Genomic DNA, 19,783 nt, shown 5'->3' with positions numbered 1-19,783 from the left:
GACTGACTGACTGAATGAATGAATGAATAGGTAAACCGTTGAATATTGAGGAGGGAAGGCCCAAGTATAAAGTCCCACCACTTTTTTTACAACAGCAGTGCTTAAGGTGGGGTCCCTGGACCGGCAGTAGCAGCATTGGGGAACTTAGAAATGCAAATTATCTGCCCTACCCCAGCATCAGAAACTGGGGGGTGGGGCCCCACCTTCTGTATTTTACAATCCTCCAGGTTACCTTCAAGTGCCTGTAAGTTGCAAGTATATTTATACATCAGATTTAAATTGCCAATAAACATGCATATATAAACAACAAAAAAGATTATGTTTATTATTAATACTAAGTCCTTAAATGTATTTAGTTCTTAACAGATTACAAAATACTTTCCTCACTACTATATTTGAAAGGAAAGATGGAATAGAGAGGGAGAAGGATTAAGGAGTTCAGATCAGTGTATTACACTCTTATTTAGCAGGCCCCTGAGTTCCTAGAGAGAGAACTTTCTCTGCTGTCACATCAGGAAAAGAAGAGTTTTGTGCCTCTATAGGAGTGTTTTCCTGGCCAGGCTGGAGAAGTGACTTCTGCCATAAGTAGCCCTTCGCATGAAATCCCATTGGTTGGGTGAAGTATTCCAGGTGGGCAAGGTTGGAATGTGATTAAACCATAGTTGGGGTTGTAAGAGAGGTGACACTATGGGGAAGAAGGCATACCCAGACTTTGAGGGGTACATGAGTATTTTTAATTCTTTATGCCGACGTGAAGTTTCAGTAAGTGGAAGATACAGCATGCAAAATTACACGACCACATTCTTAGTTTAAAAAATATGTTTTCACTCTCAGGGAAAAATACAGTGAAAGGAATTAAAATTTTATGGTGATTTTCTTTGGGTAGTGGTATTTCACCTTTTTAAAAAGAGTTTTTTTGCAAAGAACTTTTTTTATAATGAGAAAGAGATAATAAAGTTATAAAATTGTTTCTGTGTACCTGGGGAGACTGGTATGCAGAACCAGCAGCTGGTGTAGCTGGAGGCAGGATTTGAAAAGGAAGACTGGAATCTCAGAGGCTAGAAGGAGCTGGGAAGAACCCAGAACAAGATGTATCAAGGGGCCTCCCTAAAGCACTGAAATAAGAAGAGGCGATGCCCTGCCGAAGATTCCGGAGGCAATGACCCAGGACACTACTGACGCGGGTTCTGCTAATCCAAAGGCAACTTCAAGCCAAAGAGAGGGAAGCGTCTGGGACACGAATAGAACGGGGCTTGGGTTTCTTCCCAGGATCTGGAAGGTGAAAGGGCTCACTGGGAGGGTGGAAGTGAGGGAAAACGATCCAGAACAGTTCATGGCTGCAGGGTTTGCAACCGAAAGAGGTATAAACTGGAAAGGGAGGGATAACAGAAGTGAACAATCGGTGCCCGAAGCAAACGTTCACACTTTAAACTTGTGCCAAGCTAATTGCATAAAACAGGATTGTGTACCTGTAACTTACATGTTCTGCATACAGTTTATACCCTATGATTTCTTCACAATGCTAAAAATCAGCTGTGTTCTTACAAATGATTCCCTGAGCAATAGTTACTTTGGAGTGGAGGCTGATTCGGAATTAAAGCAAAAGTTCTAAATCTCAAGGGCATACTCTCTGGAGAAATTGCCCTCCCCCATCCTTGAACCTTGGGAGCGGAAAGTTATTATCTGAGCAGTTTACATGTATTAAGCAGTTAGTGTTTAGAAGACTAAGTGCTTTGACTGCATCGTCTCATTTATTCTTCAAAGGAGCCTTATGAGCTTAGATACTGCTATTATGTCCAACTTTACAAATGAGGGAATGAAGATCTAGCTGGCAAACGACGTTAGGAAGATTTGAGTCTGAAGCCCGAATTCCTTCTATGATACTACCCTACATTGCTTAGTCCTGAGCATACCCTGAAGCAAGTAACAGCTATAAAATTAGTAATACCTAGGATGAGGTTATAAAAAACCACATACGGTCATACTGTGTTGGTAGGAATGTAAATTGGTATGATCTTTCTGAAGGACAATTTAGCAATACTCACCAGAGAATTTTCAGTGCAATACCATTTTGTTGCAATTCTTTCAATTACCGAGATACAGTAAGTGAAAACAAGCAAGGTGGGGAACGGTGTGTATACTGAGATCACTTTTATGTTTTAAAAATACATATAGAAGATGGATTGACAGATATACCAGCATCTAAATAACATTTTCCCCTGAAACTCAAGAAGCTCTTAACGACAAATATCTTTGGAAAGAGTAACTCACTTATTATTTTTGTGCCACTGGGAGATACTTGGGCTTTTAAAGTTTTGTTTTCCTCTTTATGTTCAGTGCCTTAAAAAAAATAACACTTTATTAAATCTTTTAAATAAAACCAAACAGCTAGCATTCATTCAGTGTTCCTCACGAGCAATGAACTGAGCTAAGCATTTTACCTATACTGCTTCACTGTATTCTCACATTGAATGGTTAGCACCATTTTACAGATGAGGAGTTAGACCCTTGGGCAGGTGAAATCACTTGCTTGAGGTGTCTCAGCGAAGGAGGTGGGCAAGCTGCGGTTTCACTGCCTGTGTGTTCAGTTCAGAGCCCTTGGCACTCAATTGTGCCCTTGGAATTGGTTTTTATACTCTCATTGCCTAATAAAAGTAAACTGGCGAACAACTGGAGTCTAATGAGATAATGTATGTGAAAATACTTTTCTAAGTATAGAGATGTTTGGGGAGGAAAGAACAGGCAGCAGGAGGGAGTTTAACTTGGGCCGACCTGTCCACTGACCCCTAGATAGTCAGGATTTTGTTTTTTGGGGAAGTAATGATCAATAACTTTTTTTTCTCCTTTAAAAATATTATAAAATTATATTTATTCCCCCTGTCCCCAATAACATCTGATCATTGTTTAAAAGCTAAAATGTGATGGAGAAATGGAAGTCCTTTTAGAATACCTCACATGGATAGTTCATGACTTCCTTTAGGTTTTAATGTTTATGTAACTATATATCACACACACTCCCACATATTTTACGTAGGTGCGAGCAATTGTATATTTGCTCAGTGTCTTGCTTTCAGCCTTATCACATATCCTGACCATCTTTTCATATCAGCACTTACAAATCTTTTCTTTTTAATAGCTGAATAGTATCCATTTTGCGAATGTATACACACACACACACAGACACACACACACACACTAGACAATTACTTTTTGCATTGTCTACTGAAGGACATTTAAGCTACTTCCAACTGTTTGCTTTCCTAAGTGTTGCTGTAATGAATCCCCTTCCCAAGAAAGTTCGGAGGGAGCTTCACACGGAGTGGGACATTTGTCAACCCTGTAGCTGATAAGAGTGACCCGTGGGACTCTGTAGTGAAGGGGGGAGCATGTTCCACTGTATGGAAAAACAAAGAACTCTCTCCAAAACACTTTGGCCAACACAATCAGAGCCATGAGAGTTGCCAACAGGTGGGACAACCTCAAAGAGTTCCCTATTGTGACAGTTTAGTAACAGAGCAGAGGCTTGCTGCTGTTGCTCAACAGCGATTGCTGGGTCAGAAGAGGAATTTGCAGACTCAGTTACAATCAGGGCTGGTGCAGGGCTGTGGGTCCCACCAGACAGTCTGGAGACAGCAAGACAGGGAGATGGGCAGCAGAGCTCCAAATCGGGCAACGGCACGTGTGGAAGGAGCAGTGACCTATGAGGGGACTCCTACCTCCTAAACCAGCCTCTTCCAGCAGAGGGCAGTGCCTCAGATATCAGGCGGGACTCGGGCCAGCTGGAGCCAGAGCTGGGGACTTCGCTGGACAGATTGCAGCAGCCCTGAGCCGAGGAGAAATTGAACTAAACCGTCCTTTGGCTACTGTAAGTGACATTGGGGAATCCTCCGCGAAAGACCCAGCGGGAACTTCACACTACCGTGATTTGCCTGCTTTCTAATGTCTGCCAGTTCGGATTTGGTAATAAATCTCTTCGTACAGGGTCTGGCTGGTGGGGGCTTGCAAGTCAGGGAATTTGGAATCAATTTAACTCGACTGGCCACCGAGTATCTCAGGTTTCTGGGTGCATGCTTGAATCAAAGAGGGAGTGACGTGCCTGTAATATAACCTAGCCTTCTGGCCCCGGGGCTCTGTGGAGCTGACACGAAGTTTACAAATAGAAAGTCAGCAGAGGGAAAGATAGGAAAGAAGTAACAATTTTATCTAAAAATAGAAACTTAGTGTCTAACACCAGTCCTTCCCTTGTGCGTTTCAATGACCATGAAGGATGACCGTTACAACAAACTTCAGCGTGGAAGAGCCAGCCACGCAAACTGCAGTGCATGCGTGTAAGAAAAGATTCAAAGCAGTTAGTCGGCCTGAAACATTTCCAATCAACGGTTCCCTGAGCGTTGCTTACCTTTCCTGCTGTGTAGCGGTTGGAATCAAATAGGGGGGCAAAGCTGAGTTACTGTCAGATAAAGTCTATTTCTAGTCCTGTTGTTTTTGAGCCTTGTGATACGGAGGAAAGGGGTGAGTCTGGCATTTGCTGGTGGAGTTGAGCAGATCTGCCGGATGCTAAAAGTACCGTGTGTGTTTAATGATTTGTCAGGCACGGCTAAGTAAAAGCCATCACCGACGAAAGCCGTGCAATAGCGAAGTCTAGAGGGAGTTCGCACGCGTTTCTCAGACAAGCGTCAAGTGGAAGAAATACCAGCAAAGAGAATAAACTTTCTTGGCTGCTTTATTTTCCTCGTCACTTCTAGTCCAGGGATGTTTGGCGCTCTCCCGGCGGCTAGATGATCGCCGGCCCTCCAGCTCCGGCCAACCAGCCGCTCGAGTCCTCAGGCCGCGGAGACGCGCAGGGGCTGCAGCGGGTTCGGGGTGGGACGGCGGCGGCGGCAGCGGGCGGGGAGAGGGAGGCCGCCGGCGCTCCTCAGCGAGGCCCTATGCCAAGGCCGCGGCCCCGACCCGGGAGCGTCCCCGGCCGCCTCGCTCGGCAGGGCGCGGCCCCAGCGCCACCCGGCTCGCCCCGGAGAGGTGGGACTTTCCCCACCGGAAGTGATCCCGGCCAGTCTCGGGGAACTGGGGCACCTCAGCCAGTGTGTCAGGGAAACCCTTCCGGGTGTGTGCTGGGGGGGTGGGGGTGGGGGGTGGGTGAGGAAAAAAAAGAGGTGGCTTCGCCTGGAGTGGCCGCCGCCGCCGCCGCCGGACGGCCCCCGCCCCTTTCCCCTCCGCGAGCAGCGGTGCTGGGGCGGCGGTGAGACGGAGGAGCCGGCCGCTGGCCATGGCCTCGGCGTGACGGAACCTCCCGGGGGGCGGCCGGGCGGGTGCGGACTGCGGGGTAAGCGACGGCGTTGGCGGAGGCGGCCGGGTCCGGGCGGGAGCTGGGGCGGGGGGGCGGCGGGTAACGCGCCCCCTCTCCCTCCACAGGCCGGACGACGCCCGCGGGAGCCGCGCGGCCCAGAGACCCGCCCGGGCGGCAGCGAGTGGAGCCGAGCCCACAGGCCCGGGCCGGCCCGGCGGCGCGAGCAGGAAGCGGGGTCCCTGGGCCCCTTTGTGTGAAGGGCGGGGGAGGGGTGCCGGGCCGCCCGTGGCCGCGGGGGCCTCCCCATCCGCGGCCCCCACCGCTTCCCTCGGGGGCGCGGCGCGTCTCCCCACTCCGCCCCTCCGGGCTCGCCCTCCTCCCCACGCCCCCTGCCTGGGCCGCAGTTCCTATAGGAAGGGCATCACCGTCCCATCCCCACCCACCCGACACTTGGCTCTTTCCCCTCCCCCCCTCCTTTAACTTCCTCTTCTTCCCCCGTCGGGCCCTCTGCCTCTCCGCACTCTCCTCCCCGGTTCGCAGATTTCCGCCCACCTTCCGCCTCCCCGAGCCGCCGCAGCTAGCGGGGTGTTCTTTTCCCTCCCTCTGGTAGGAGTTGCTGAAGGTGAGACTCATGAGGGAATACAAGGTAGTGGTGTTAGGGAGCGGAGGGGTTGGCAAATCTGCCCTCACCGTGCAGTTTGTCACCGGGACTTTCATTGAGAAATATGACCCCACCATTGAAGATTTCTACCGCAAAGAGATCGAAGTGGACTCTTCCCCCTCCGTGCTGGAAATTCTGGACACCGCGGGCACTGAGCAGTTTGCCTCCATGAGAGATCTCTACATCAAAAACGGCCAAGGTTTCATCCTGGTTTATAGCCTGGTTAATCAACAGTCTTTCCAGGTAACCAGACCGAGTCTTGTAATTTGTTACAAGGGGGTGTGGTGATCCCACATTTACTTCTGGTGTGCTTGAGCAGTGCGTTAATGACTATGTTTTGCTTTCTGAAAAGTTAGACATGGCGCATTTTTGAGGTTACTTCTGGCACGGAAAAGTATCGGGTTGTTTCTATAGAGAGTCTAAAGTAACAACCGTCAACAAATATTCTAAAGTTATTTCTGAGTCGCAGGAAAAGTGAGAAAGGAATAGGTCGGGCTGTTTGTGTTTAGCCTGGGGTAGAACCTTCCAAAATTGGTGGTTCAATTCAACAAGTATTGATTAACGTACTTAACACAGCAACGTTTAAGAGACGGTCTCAGGTAAATAGGGCACTTTGGAAGGAAAATTATTTGGAGCCGGTATTTGTAACTCCTCTGTGGCTGCCTTCCCCACCTTTTCCTCTGTTCTCACCCAAGTTTCTCAACCAGATTCATAAATCTTAGTGGTGCAAGATGAAGAACCGAAGACCTGCCTTCTAGGCATTTTACTTTGCGGGTGTGAAGGAAAGTTACTAATTGAAAAGACTGGTACCTAGAATATAACCAACAAAAATCTGCAGTGACGCTCCTGCAGTTGATCGAGTTGTTTCTGATAACACGGACTAACTATATTTATACAAAATATGTGGATCTGGGAACACTGAACAAGTGCAGATTTCTAACCCTGGCTGGGTGGCCAAGCTGGAGCTGGTCCAGTTTCTTCCGAATATCTGCCCTGTCCTTCACTGGGAGACCGACTGAAAGTTTAACATTATTTTAAGAGATGCAGTAAATGTTGCTATTTATTCCTTGAAAATAAATAACCTCATATTGACCCATTCTATTGACCTCCATTGATTTAGGAAATGGATATTTTTTTTCTGCATTTAAAGGTATGTGCTTAATGTTGCTTACTTAAGAGACGTTAAGTGCTCTAGCGAATACAATGTGCTAATTCCACTTTTCTTAGTATTTAAATTGCAGTACTATAGTGAAGTTTTCCAGTAACCACATATAGCAACTTCAGGATATTTTTCCTCACAGATAATAAGTATTGTGACCAAACTAAAGTACTTTTTATGTAGGCTTGAATTCCAAAGCAGTAATAGTATCATAAAAGCATTTTTCCCCAGAAAGTACCAAAGGTGCTATTTGACAGGCATTTTCTTTCTAAAGGATCCTCTAGAGATTCGTTATTCTATTAGCTGACTCTCTTGAGGCTGGAAGCCTTTTGGAGGGTTTTTCATATGATTTCCATTATATCTACTTCTCTTATAGGCATAAATAGGGAGTGAAAAACTGTCATTATTTCAGCAGAGACTTAAACTCTTGCAAGCCTAAATGTCATACATTCGGTTTCTAATTTGAACTTGGGTTTCCATAAGGACACAGGGAAAAAAGCTTAACCTGGAAGACGGAATTGATAACATGAGCAAATGAAATTGTTGCAAACATGAAATAATTGTTTTCATAAATTTTCAGTTGTCTGTTTTTCCTTCGTCTTGCATGTGAATACTCAATTCACTGTAACTATTCAAATGAAACACGTTTAATATTTAAGTCAATCCTTTTAAGTTATGAAAAAAATTTTTAAAGTGTACAATTAGTATTAAATCTATGAAATTGCCGTAAATCAATAACCCCCCCAAAAATTGATGCTACCTGCGAATTGCTGAGGCTCTTATCTTTCCTAGTTAATTGTAATTAGAGACAGTCGGAGGAAAATTCAAGCTGTAAAACCTAACATAGGCAAATAAAAGTATGACTTTTCTTCCCGCCCAGACTCCTCAGTACGTTTGTCTCTCCCAGGAGCTGCTGCTCACTGTTACATTCGTTTCTCGTGTATTTTAAGGTGTCTGATTTTACTGGAATAAAGGCCTAAAATGTTTAAGTGTATGAATCTGTTTTGAATTGGTCTTCTAGGCACCAGTGTTTTTGTTCCCACCTGAAACACTTCCTCTCAAACACTCTTGCTAAATGGCTAGGAATGCATAGATGCTGCAGTCCTGTGTTGGTATAACAGGTGTTTTCAGGAATGATGCCAAGCCGGGAGGATTAAGGAGCTAGCCAAACATCCTTCTGTACAAATGGATTCCTCATATTTGGGAACTTTTTAAATCTGCATAGACTGGGGGAAAGAAGGGATTCAATGAGTCCTAAAGTTAGTGTGCAGCCTACATTTTATATTCTAGACAGCAACCCAGCAGCTGAGGTCTGTGGAGATTATCTAGTTCCTACCTCAGTGGAGAAAATAACATTTTCTCGGTTTAGGTGTATGGTTTTATTTTGGATTAAACTTTCTGTACTTCCCGAGGAGTTATTATCTTGTGATATTGTAATAACTTCTGTTATGGTTATGCAAACTGCATGACTTTTTTTCTTTTTGTGATCATTTGAATAGGATATCAAGCCAATGAGAGATCAGATTGTCAGAGTGAAGAGATATGAAAAAGTCCCACTAATCCTAGTAGGAAACAAAGTGGATCTGGAACCAGAAAGAGAGGTTATGTCTTCCGAAGGCAGAGCTCTGGCTCAAGAATGGGGCTGTCCTTTCATGGAAACATCGGCAAAAAGTAAATCAATGGTGGATGAACTTTTTGCTGAGATCGTCAGGCAAATGAACTATTCATCCCTGCCGGAGAAGCAAGATCAGTGTTGTACAACTTGCGTTGTCCAGTAAAAAAGAACCTCAATCATGGCCATACCGAGCAGGTTAGTTGTTGACGGAAGCTTATGAGCCAGAGAGTGTATTGTTTTTGATCAAGTGTAACAAAAAGCTGGTTAATATTAATACACATTGTGCTACCTTCAATCTCTTTGCTTTTAAAATAACATTTCCCTTAGCACAAAATAGTCAACATTCAATGAAGAAAATAAAACAGATACAGATAAGCAAAATGAAGGTAAGAAATTGCATGTATTTCTATCACTAAGATTTATTTTTTAAAACTGAATGTTCTCTGCTTCATTGATAACATTCCTTTGGGGTGGAGTGAGTTAAAGGATGCTACACCTTTCCCCTGTTCTGGTGATTTTACATCCAATAATAATTTCAGAACGTGATTAGTTTTAGGTTTCCTACACTTTTCTGTCCCAGGCTAGAGAGCTGCTGTAATTGAAATCATCAATTTACTAATCACCCAAGTGCTTGATATAACAAGATGATTATTTAATCAAGTTCATCTGTACCTTGCACTTGAGGGACTTAAGTGACCTCTGATAATAACAAATTACAGTGCCACATGTATCTTGACTTCATTATGAACGTATGGCCCAAATGAGAGTCTGGTAAAATCATCTGCAATGTGTTAGAAGAGACGCACCCAAGCCCAGGCAACATTTTTATTTAGTTTAGTAAATGATGGAGTTGATTGGAACGATAACAAAACCTTCAAACATTTCATGGATAACTTCATAAAAGTTTTGTTAAATGAGTTTTTGAAAAAGCAAGGTTATGTAAAAGTTATTGAGCATTTTAAGTGGGATTATTGTATTCACATCACGATCTCTTAACCTAGATTATCATTGTGTAGATAGTCCCACTTAGACAGTAACACTTAGATAATAAGATAAAACAACCAATAGCCTGGATGACTGGGAAGCCACAGCAAATGCCAGACTGGCCTTACAGTCTCAGGAATGGAATTGATTGCTTGGAGCCAAGACTGACCTCAAGTCTAGGAGGCAGTGCTGCGAATGGCAGCAGGCATTGCAGATTGCAGTGATGATTCCTAATCAAAGGTCTGGCTTATATATGCTCCCTGGAGAAAAGAGTAACGGTCCCTAATTTATCTTTTCAGACAAGATCCTCTGTCAGGTAGTGTCACCTTTGAAAATGAAGGATGACAGCAGTGCTTTATTCCAAATGCTTTCACACACCAGCCTTTTAGCATACCGGAATATGATGAGAACACATATATTTTCTTCTACCCAGCCACCTCTGTTACAGCGTCGCCGTTCAGACTCCCTGCAGCACATGTTTGGTTGGTGGCATCACACTTGCGGTATAGTTTTTTGAAGCAGGAACAGACGTATGTAGGGGATTGAGTCCTGTGTTCGTGTTTCCATAATCTTTCCTAAATTGTAAGCCGATTTCAAGTTTGAGCAAGTTTTGTGTGGTGACTGCGTCTTCACCATTACACTCTGTTTCTCCCTCTGACACTTTTTACTGACCAAATGACACAAGTGTACACATTTTAGTGTTGTCACCATTATAAAATATTAACCGGTTCCCACAAAATGTTCCCAGCTTTCTTTGCATCATTAATGTAGACAGCTACAGGAAGTAAACTTTGAATAAAATTCCGATTGGCAGATGGATAATTTCCAGAGCGATTTTTAGATCTTTCTTACTCCCTGTTCTCTTTAGGTTTATTCCATTTTGCAGCTTGCGATCTAAATGGCTTTGAATCCATTTGGTTACCTACGGGAATGGTTAAATTGAATTGCTTTATATCTCAAGCCAACTGTGTTTGTTTTTTGTTAATGTACTAAAAACAAGAAAATACACCAAAAATTGCTCGTTTTTTATAATAATAGGCAAGTTGTCTGTGTGATTTTTTTGCTTGGTTTTCATTTTTGTAAGCAGAATACACAGTTGTAGGTGTGAGCATTGAAAAAAAATCTCATCAGCTGAGTGTCTGAAAATATCAGAGGAAGTTCCCTGAGCAAGATCTTTTAGAACAAAGCACACTATATGCATTTTCTTTCCTGAAATCAAGTAAAGTTGAATCGATGTGTATGGGCATCTGTAACCTGAGGCCTGTAAACTTTGTGGTTGTGCTTGCTCACTAATGTATCTAAAAACTAGGCGATGGATTCTGAGTCCTGCAGCTTGAGTTGTGGAGCTCTGACGTCTGTCAGTCCCAGATCTAGACGGAAGATCAAACTTTGACAAGTAAAGGTGACTTGAGAAATGTTTGTCCTTAATACTTAGAAGAGTACCTTTTGTCCAGGTGAGGAATGATAATATTCAGATAAGTCAGGAGGACTCCTGTGATTGTTGTAAGTTGGCTGCTCTTAATTGAAAGGGAAAATTGTAATACTCTAAAAATTGCTTCTGAGAATTCCTCACATTTCTTTCTTTCTTTTATTTATTTTTTTGTTTGTTTATTTTTGAGACAGAGACAGAGCCTGAGCGGGGGAGGGGTAGAGAGGGAGGGAGACACAGAATCCGAAGCAGGTTCCAGGCTCTGAGCTGTCAGCACAGAGCCCGACGCGGGGCTCAAACTCACAAGCCGCGAGATCATGACCTGAGCTGAAGTCGGACGCTCAACCGACTGAGCCACTCAGGCGCCCCTCCTCATGTTTATTTCTTAACCACCTTTCAATTTGGGTCACCTTCAGTTTGGGTCTCTTGCCCAACACCTGTTTATCTGCATGGCTCCCAGGATTGTTTCCTCACCTTTCACCCTCCTGCTGGCAGGAGTCTTAGAGTGCCTTTGGATACCCAGATTCTTTATGTGCTGCTTTCGTGGTGGGTTTCCTTACCCCAGGAGCCTGCCATCAAGGGCCTTGGGAGACTTCTTTACTGTGCAGGAGCAGTGTAATAGAAACCCACGTCAGCGTTGAAGCCCTGTTTTGTCTTTATTAACTACATCATAGCTCCTCTGTATATTGCTGTAAATAATTGACAATCGGCTCTTTTGCTCTACTGTTCTAGAGAATGATGGGTGTTTTGTTAATCATCCCATAATACTATAAAAGAAGCAAATCACAGCGCTGTGGGCATTCAGGGAAAGGAGAGACTATGGTCAGTTAGAGGAGATTTCTCAGTATTCTGAGCTCTTTGTTATGGGAACTGCCCTATGCATTGTGGGATGCTTAGCAGCATCCCTGGCCTCTACCTACTAGATGCCAGTAGCATTCGCCCCGCCCCTTAGTTGTGACAAGCAAGGATATCTCCAAACCTTGCCTAATGTCTCCTAGGGGGCAAAGTCACCCCTGGCTAAGAACCACCGATTTAGAGGGATTGGGGCACAAGTAGCATTTGACTCAAGTCTTAGAGAATGGGTAGGATTGGAGGGGGTGGGGGTGGGGGTAGAGGTGACTTCCAAACAGAAGGAATGCCAAAAAGGGGCAAAATAATATTGTAAATTAGTAGTCTGTTGATTCCCTGAAAGGAAGGTGGGAAATGCCATAAAGTTATCCTTTAAATGTGACAGTTTGGTAAATAACCTTTTGGCAAATAGAATTTTTTTAAAGATTATTTCTCAAGGATTTCTGTATCTCAGTCCAGTATTGATGAAAGGTATAAAAAAAAAAGGGAGAGAGAAAGAAAACCAGAATAAAAAAGGTGTTCTTCACTACAGATTGAAGGTCTCCTGCAAGATTTTATCCTATTTTTCTCTGGGTATTATGGAATGGGTTCTCCCAAAGAGAGTAAATGGTGCATAAGAGTACCAAACACCAGCAATCAAACTGAGAGAACAAAGATCATTATTTATGTCACCCTCAGTTCATTATATATGTCAGCCTGAAGAAAAAGCGAGATTCTTGATTCAAGACCAGCACATCATTTCACGTGGCAGCAGAATGCCCGGGATGTTAACAAAGGCTCCTGAAAGGCTGAACTATCTATGAATGTCATTTTAGTCTAGCTGGCCTTACCATTTCTAAACACAATGGGATTAATTAGCATTTTCAGGGTTTTTAAAATAAATATGTGGAATCAGAATTGTTTCTAATCTTTTTTTCCCCCAGCTTTTAATTAGATATGATATGTCGAGGATTTAGCAAACGGCAAAGGGAAAATCATGAAAATTAAATTACATCGTGTACTTTCAAATGCTGGCATTTTCATATCCAAGTTAAATATTAATCGTATCAGTAAAACACTGGGGTGGAATTCTGTTGCAGAAGTTACAGTTTAGATACTTCCTTTTTTTTTTTTCCCCTGCCCTATTTTGCATATCACCTTGAGTAAGGAAAACAGCTTATTTGAAATGCTCATTTGTCATCCAGCTCACATGGTGAGCCAAAATAGAGCCCGGCCCTGGATGGAGCAGGGAGCATGCTTTGGGGGGTAGTATGTGCCCTAAGGAACTGCAGTCAGTGGACCTGGGGTAAAAGCATCCTTTCTGCCTCTGCTAATTTTCCCAGACCACCCCCCACCCCCTGTCCCTGCCAAAAGGTTCATGGTCTGGGACTGTTCAGTGTGAAATAGATGCCTAGTTAGACCTGCTCTGGGTGTGGAGGTGTCTGGTGATTAGAATGACTCTTTGTATATCTGTTCCCTCTTTAATTGCTTCCTTTTAACCTCAAGATTAGGCTTTTATTGCAGAATGAAATGCATATGAGCCATTCAGTTTTACTCCATTACCTCTCTGGCTTAGAATGAACCATCAGTAGAATTAACAAAAATTGCATCATAGAGTTGGAGAATTGCCACCAAGGAAGTATTCTAGCCATACTACAGGAAAGATTCTCCTCGTGGGATTACTTCTGGGTGGAATTCTAAAATCCAGAAGATAGTATCACCAAGAAAAACTTAAGTCCTGTCAGCTGTCGGAAAAACTTACCCTACCAAAAACATGCTCACAAATTCTTTTGGTTAGCCACAGTTGTAAGAGCATCAGGTTCAGAAAAAGCTGTTTAGAGTCGAGGGGAGTAGTACCTTACCTGGTTTAATTCGAAGCTGGCAGTAGGAATCAGATCATTAGGCTCACACTCTGCTTATTAGCAGTGGACAGGTCCTACTACTTGAGATCTCAGAATTGAATTCTTTAATTTAAACTTAAGGAGACTTCAGGTCTAGGACAGAAGAAAAATATTTCATCCCTTCCTTTCTACTCTTGGTTTCCCATAAACTTTTAGAGTGCATATTCTCCTAAAAGCATGGTTCCACTTTCATTCAAAGATGCGATGCCATAGTTCCAGCCTGTGCTCTTTATGTTTAATGGATGACAGGTGAACACTTCTAGTGACCTAGTCCCCCTCTCTACCCGCCAACAAGTTTCATGAGTATTATGCAAATTAGAGAAAGAAACAAGATATTTAACAAAAACATAACATCTATCAACAGAATTCTAACCTAGTGTTTTGCTAACATAACTGATATTTAACTTGGATATAGAAATGCCAAGTAAAAAATGTGATGGGAAATTCATTTCTTAAAAAAATTCCTTCAGTTAAATCCCCAGAATATCACATGTCTAAAACTGGAAAAAAATTAAAATTGATTATGGTTGCACATTGATAGTTGCTAAAAAGAATGCTAGGAAATACCATTGTATTTAGAAATGGTAAATCTAGCCAAGCTAAAAAGACATTCTATGACTGCTATGCGTTTCAGGAGTCTTTGTTAATATCCCAGGCATTCTGCTGCCACGTGAAATGATGTGCTGGTCTGGAATCAAGAATCTCCCCTTTCTTCAGGCTGACAGAAATAACAATCTTTGTTCTTTAAGTTCTGTGTTTGGTACTCTCGGGTACCAATTTGCCCTGCTTGGTAGACCCTGTTTCATAATTTCTTGAGCAAAAGGTTTGGACTGTTGTTTCAGACTGTGTGTGTGTGTGCGTGCGCGTGCGTGCACTCTTCCTTAACAAAATCTAATTTAGAAAGAAAGTGAAAAAGTGAAACCAGTTAAACAAGAGTTTGAGCAGAAACTTCCAGAGTTGAGATTTGTTGGGTGTCTTGCTGGAAACTCGAGAGTTGAGGACAAGGATCACTTGTGTTCTGTCTCACAAGCAGCAAGTTCTACTTCTGCAACTTGTCTGGATGTGATATCCTGGGAGTTCAAAAGTATGAGTTTGACCAGCTGCCTTTAAAGCTTCTGGAATGTTTTTTAAATGAATGAGAGTTGTTAGTACACTGAAAATTTTCCTGTCACAGTGTGGAGCAATAACATTTATATTTCGCATTCTGTGAAATTCTAATCTGAGGGAGACTGTCCTTTCTGCTTAATGCAAGCTTTTGCTTCAGGATTTATTACTGCAAAGAATCAAAGTTTATTACTCTTCTGAAAAATAGCTGGTATTAATACTTTGTTTAATGGTGTGCCTCATATTAATATTGTTGAGTCTCACCTGAGATTTATCTAGGTCTCTTGATTTCACTGGAGTATTGTCATCCTGCAGAATGTGGATGGACCAAATGTTAAGCTTTTAGAGGGTGGGAAATGATGTATGTATCCCCTTTTATTTAATGTCGATTACAGTTAATAAGCCAGTTTGTATTCTTAGTGTTTATTTTGGCTAGAAACAAATAATTACTACGTCCTCTATTTGATTTCAGAGAATGCCTGAGCTATTAAAACACCATATATTACAAGTTTTCACTATTTAAGAGACGTAATCATATTTGAAAATCTCAAACTCTTTATAATTTATTTTGAAAAATGTAGATTAAAAATTACAACAAATGGTATTAATGGAGATCAGTTGAGAAAAGTCTAGTCTGAATTACTGAAAAGTCTTCCCATTGAAATGCGTATATATATTGAAATGCTGTTGTGTTCATAATAGGTATAAAAATTCAAACAAGGCTACAAAATATAGAGGTCTTTAGTCTGGATATCAAAGACATAATTCTGGTCTTCTAGAATTTATAACATAGTCGAGAAATGAGGAGAGGTACCTGACATTTGCATACTTTGTAAGGTGCTGTCACATATCACCTTATGTGACACTTATCACAGTCCTTGAGGAAAGAATTTTTATGGTTATTTTGATGAGGAGGAAACTGGACTCGCTCAAGGTTCAGTAACCAGTGTCCTAATTAACAATTTACTTTGATGCAAAAAAGGTTTAATTTTAATTGGAAAAAAATGTATTATAATTTCAAAGGAGGCAAATGTTTCTATTTTTCCTCACGTGTTTAGGTGGCAGAATTTCAATAAGCAGAGAGACATTCTTTAAAAGTCATTTTTATGGTATAGCTGCTAATAAAGAGTTCTCTCAGGCTCTTTGGACACTACTAGAAGTGTAGGTGTCATATGAAATTAAAATTACGCAGGTATAAATATTGGTAGAGCCTTTAGATGATCTTAAATTGGTTTCACTTAGCATTCTTTCATAGTCCCTATTCTGCTCTTTGTTTCTGGCTTTATTTAACAACTTTTACTTTTTACATTAAAAGACTAATGTAATTCTACTCCCTTTGAAGCCATTTGATGATCCAACACAGTTAAAGGACTTGGTGTCTGAGTGATAGATTTTCTTTTCCCTCGGTATTAATTAGAAGGGCAGAAGTATATCAACTGTAAGAGTAGAGACAGAGAAACCCCGATCATAGAAATGCCTGTGGCTGGGGTGGGGGGGGAGGGATGTCTGAAAAAAGGGCAGCCGGAATGGCAGCCGCTGAACTGCTGTCACCTAGCATCTAACCCAAGTCAGGGCACTTAGGAGGTGCTCAATAGCTAGACCGTGATGGAATGGCATTTTCTTATTTTAAAATTTCTAAAAAACCCTAAACTTTGAAAAGTTGTGCATACTGTCAAGTTTGCTCATAATTAATATGCATTTAATTCTAGTGCCATTTCCCATGACAAATATGAAGAAATCAGATTCCAAGTAGAAGTACTATCTGCCACTTTTATACTGTAAAATCTTTTAAACCAGTAAGAACATTGTGGATATTGTATAAAGTATAATAACCTATTTAAAAATAAGCCAGAGTTACATACACACACTAGACTATATCCAGTGCGTCATTAGTGTCTGTTGCTAATTTTCAGTGACTTTTTAAAAAAAAATTTTTTTTTTAACGTTTATTTATTTTTGAGACAGAGAGAGACAGAGCATGAACGGGGGAGGGTCAGAGAGAGGGAGACACAGAATCTGAAATAGGCTCCAGGCTCCAAGCTGTCAGCACAGAGCCCGACGCGGGGCTCAAACTCACGGACCGCGAGATCATGACCTGAGCTGAAGTCGGCCTCTCATCCGACGGAGCCACCCAGGCGCCCCTCAGTGGCTTTTTTTGACCACATAAAATCACTTTTTAATTGAAACTGATGGGGAACACAGTGAAATTCCACCTTCAGATACTTATTCTGGTACCGGTTCCATGTGTATACAGACCTGTTGTCAGTGTTCTCATTTTAAACTGTGATCTATATTTCTATCTTTTTACAACGTTTTAATCTTAATTGCAGATAAAACTCAGAGGAAATTTGCACAGATGCTGCTTTGGAGAACTTTACAACCTGGGTTGCAGAACTGAGCCTTGGTAAACCTGTCTCTATTACAGCATGTTGCCATACATCTAATTAAGTGCATAAGGTCTTTGGCCTTCAAGATCCATCGACCTTCAACAGGAATGCTTAGCACGTTTACCATATGTTTAAAATCTGTTCTTTATCAATCAGTCCTTTTGTAGCTTTCTAAGTTCTTATTGATGGCTAATATGCAAGAATTAATTTTTAATATTTTAATTGATTTCTTTAATCAGTTTCTCAACTTGTATTTATTAAATACTCAAACTCAGTATTACCTACTCAATGCCTTTTAAAAGAAAGTTATAATGGAGAAAAAAATTGAGCCTTAAACAAATGGTTACTTCTGTATATTACCTCGCACCAGTGCTTCATTCTATTTGTAAAATCTTTCTCCTTTAAATGGTTGGTTAATACTTTGAGACTTGGTTTACGTGTGGCAGTGTTGTAAAAAGAAACTAAAGATCACGTTTTACCTATATGGATGGAGTATCCCTTTTCTTCAAGTGCAGTTTGTGATGTGTTTTTGTAATTAACATGTTCTGAAAGTTACAATTGATATTTGAAATTGACTGTAGAGCATCTAGCTGAAGAGTTAAGCATTTGATTCCATTAGGTTTTCACATGTGTTAATCTCATTTACAGCATCGAATTGCAGCAGTAACATTTTCCTTTCTGTGAAGTTCTAAATTTAGTTATGACCTACTTAGCAATGCCTTTGAAAAGGGATATTGTATCCATGGTAAATTAATTGTATACCTAAACAGAGATCGCTCAGCTTTGCCTGTCAGGCTTGTAATTGACATCTAGTAGACTTCTGCACATGTAAAATTGAATTCAAATAAAATCATATACGCTTTCTAGTTCTTAATATTTGTCTTTCTGAATAATAGTTTAAAGCAATATTTGTTAAAGTTTTCTTGCACTATCACAGTTGCTTTTTAGTTCTTTCTCAAGAAGCATGTTCGTAGTAGAGACAAAAATCTGTGTAACAGGAGAGGATAGCGCCAAGTCTCTGGGCTTTTTGTTTGTTTTTTGGATTTTTTTTTTTTCCAAATGTGCTTCTAATAGCCATTGCCTTCCATGTTGTTTACCTAATCAGCACATTTTGTCTGAATACTTGAACATTTTAACAGTAACACAGGTATAGAAACAGAAAGGAAACTTTCTTAAGAGTAATCTTTTGGTTCAGTTTTAACATCTTGACCACAAGCGCTTTTTCTAGCAAGGACTTTAAAATTTTGTAAGTTTGACAGTATTTTCTTGTTGGGTTTTTATTTGGTTGTAGTTGTGTGCTTTTAATTTGCAGAAGTTAGTAACTGCAGCTCACCTACTGCACCAAAGTTCTCGAGTTTAGGAGCCCAGCTTTAGTCATTTGAACATGCTTCTAAATAAAAACAAAACAAAAAACCAAAACTATACTTTTGATCTATAATACTAGCTCAATAACTTTGTCAAGGAAAGCTCTAATATATGCAGTGATGGTTTATGGAAGGGTGTGGCAATTTTAAATTTATATTGTGTGTGATGTTCCAATAAAGTGATATCTACATTCATGTGATTTATTGGTCAGCATGACCATTAATTATTGCGTAGAAATTGATTAAACTTTGATTTCCTTTTTTAAAATCGTGTTGCATTTGATTCCTAATCAAATTCCCTCAAAGCGAACTTTTGATCTTAGATTTTGAATTTTATGGTGAGATTGTAAGGGTGGAAGCAACTGAAACATTGTTCCTTATTTATAAACTGCTTGAAATGAATACCTATTTTAAGTTTGCACTTTAATACCAAACTTAAAACCAAACAGTTCAGAGTAGGTTAAGTGATCATGGTTCATCGTTATTAGCTGTGTGAAATTCTGAAGGAATCAAATAATTCATGATGATTTAAAATTTTCTGCAGATGGATTTTGTTTTATATATCCAGTATTTCTTTCCTATGGATAGTTCCCCCCACAGCATTGACCTCAGCAACAAATTTATCTTGAATTCACTTAGGATCACAGGAATCAGGGGAAAGTGATTTAAAGGCGGTTTCTTCAGCACATTTTAAGAAAAGGGACCAAAAGTTATTTTAGCTTCCTCAATAGATTGCATGTCAAGTTGCTTATTAGGATAATAAATTAATATTAAATGCAATATATGTCTCGTCTTTACTATGGCATCCGTTTAGGAGTTGTTCAAATCACTGCAGTAGGGCTCTGCAAATAAAATCATGTAACCTATTATGGATCTAACGTACTGTAACTTTATCAATGAAAGGTAAAAATCTCAAGTAACAAGTACAAGCATTGAACAATGACCTATAAAGATTTGTAAAAGTAAAATTTTTCCAATAGATTTCATTCTTGTCATTTTGTAAGATGACCCTGCAGTCCACCTGTTTGTAACTTTTTTAATAAAATAGACATCTGTATTACTGA

The 19,783-nt window shown here is 41.1% G+C and overlaps 2 protein-coding genes across 3 annotated transcripts in view; one reads left to right on the top strand and one right to left on the bottom strand.

The window, feature by feature from the left end:
- Window positions 1-5,920, bottom strand: part of LOC125157068 (atherin-like) — a 17,840-nt gene extending 11,920 nt beyond the window's left edge. The window contains exons 1-2 of the mRNA XM_047843297.1: window positions 5,840-5,920; window positions 4,400-5,694 (exon numbers count right to left, since the gene is read on the bottom strand). Of these exons, the coding sequence (XP_047699253.1) occupies window positions 4,927-5,694; window positions 5,840-5,920 (849 nt within the window). The 3' untranslated portion in view covers window positions 4,400-4,926. The remainder of the gene's footprint in view (window positions 1-4,399; window positions 5,695-5,839) is intronic.
- RAP2C (RAP2C, member of RAS oncogene family) lies at window positions 5,615-19,783 on the top strand. 2 transcript variants are annotated; one of them, XM_047844192.1, is made up of 4 exons: window positions 5,615-5,909; window positions 6,031-6,191; window positions 8,607-8,917; window positions 17,299-19,783. In XM_047844192.1, the coding sequence occupies exons 2-3, from the start codon at window positions 6,117-6,119 to the stop codon at window positions 8,883-8,885; spliced, it is 354 nt and encodes a 117-aa protein (XP_047700148.1). In that variant the 5' UTR covers window positions 5,615-5,909; window positions 6,031-6,116; the 3' UTR covers window positions 8,886-8,917; window positions 17,299-19,783. The 2 variants fall into 2 exon arrangements, with proteins under 2 accessions (XP_047700148.1, XP_047700147.1); XM_047844191.1 differs by having other exon boundaries at window positions 5,615-6,191.

Source organism: Prionailurus viverrinus, chromosome X (genome assembly GCF_022837055.1).
Source record: "Prionailurus viverrinus isolate Anna chromosome X, UM_Priviv_1.0, whole genome shotgun sequence".
Classification (NCBI taxonomy): Eukaryota; Metazoa; Chordata; class Mammalia; order Carnivora; family Felidae; genus Prionailurus; species Prionailurus viverrinus.
Note: the sequence above shows the minus strand (reverse complement) of the source record. Positions and strands in the feature narration are given on the sequence as shown.

What these genes read in the sequence shown, in the direction of transcription:
- RAP2C (XM_047844191.1), top strand. Translation starts at nt 5,919, where the DNA reads ATGAGGGAATACAAGGTAGTGGTGTTAGGGAGCGGAGGGGTTGGCAAA. An exon ending in TTAATCAACAGTCTTTCCAG is followed by an intron (nt 6,192 to 8,606) that starts GTAACCAGACCG and finishes TCATTTGAATAG; the next exon opens with GATATCAAGCCAATGAGAGA.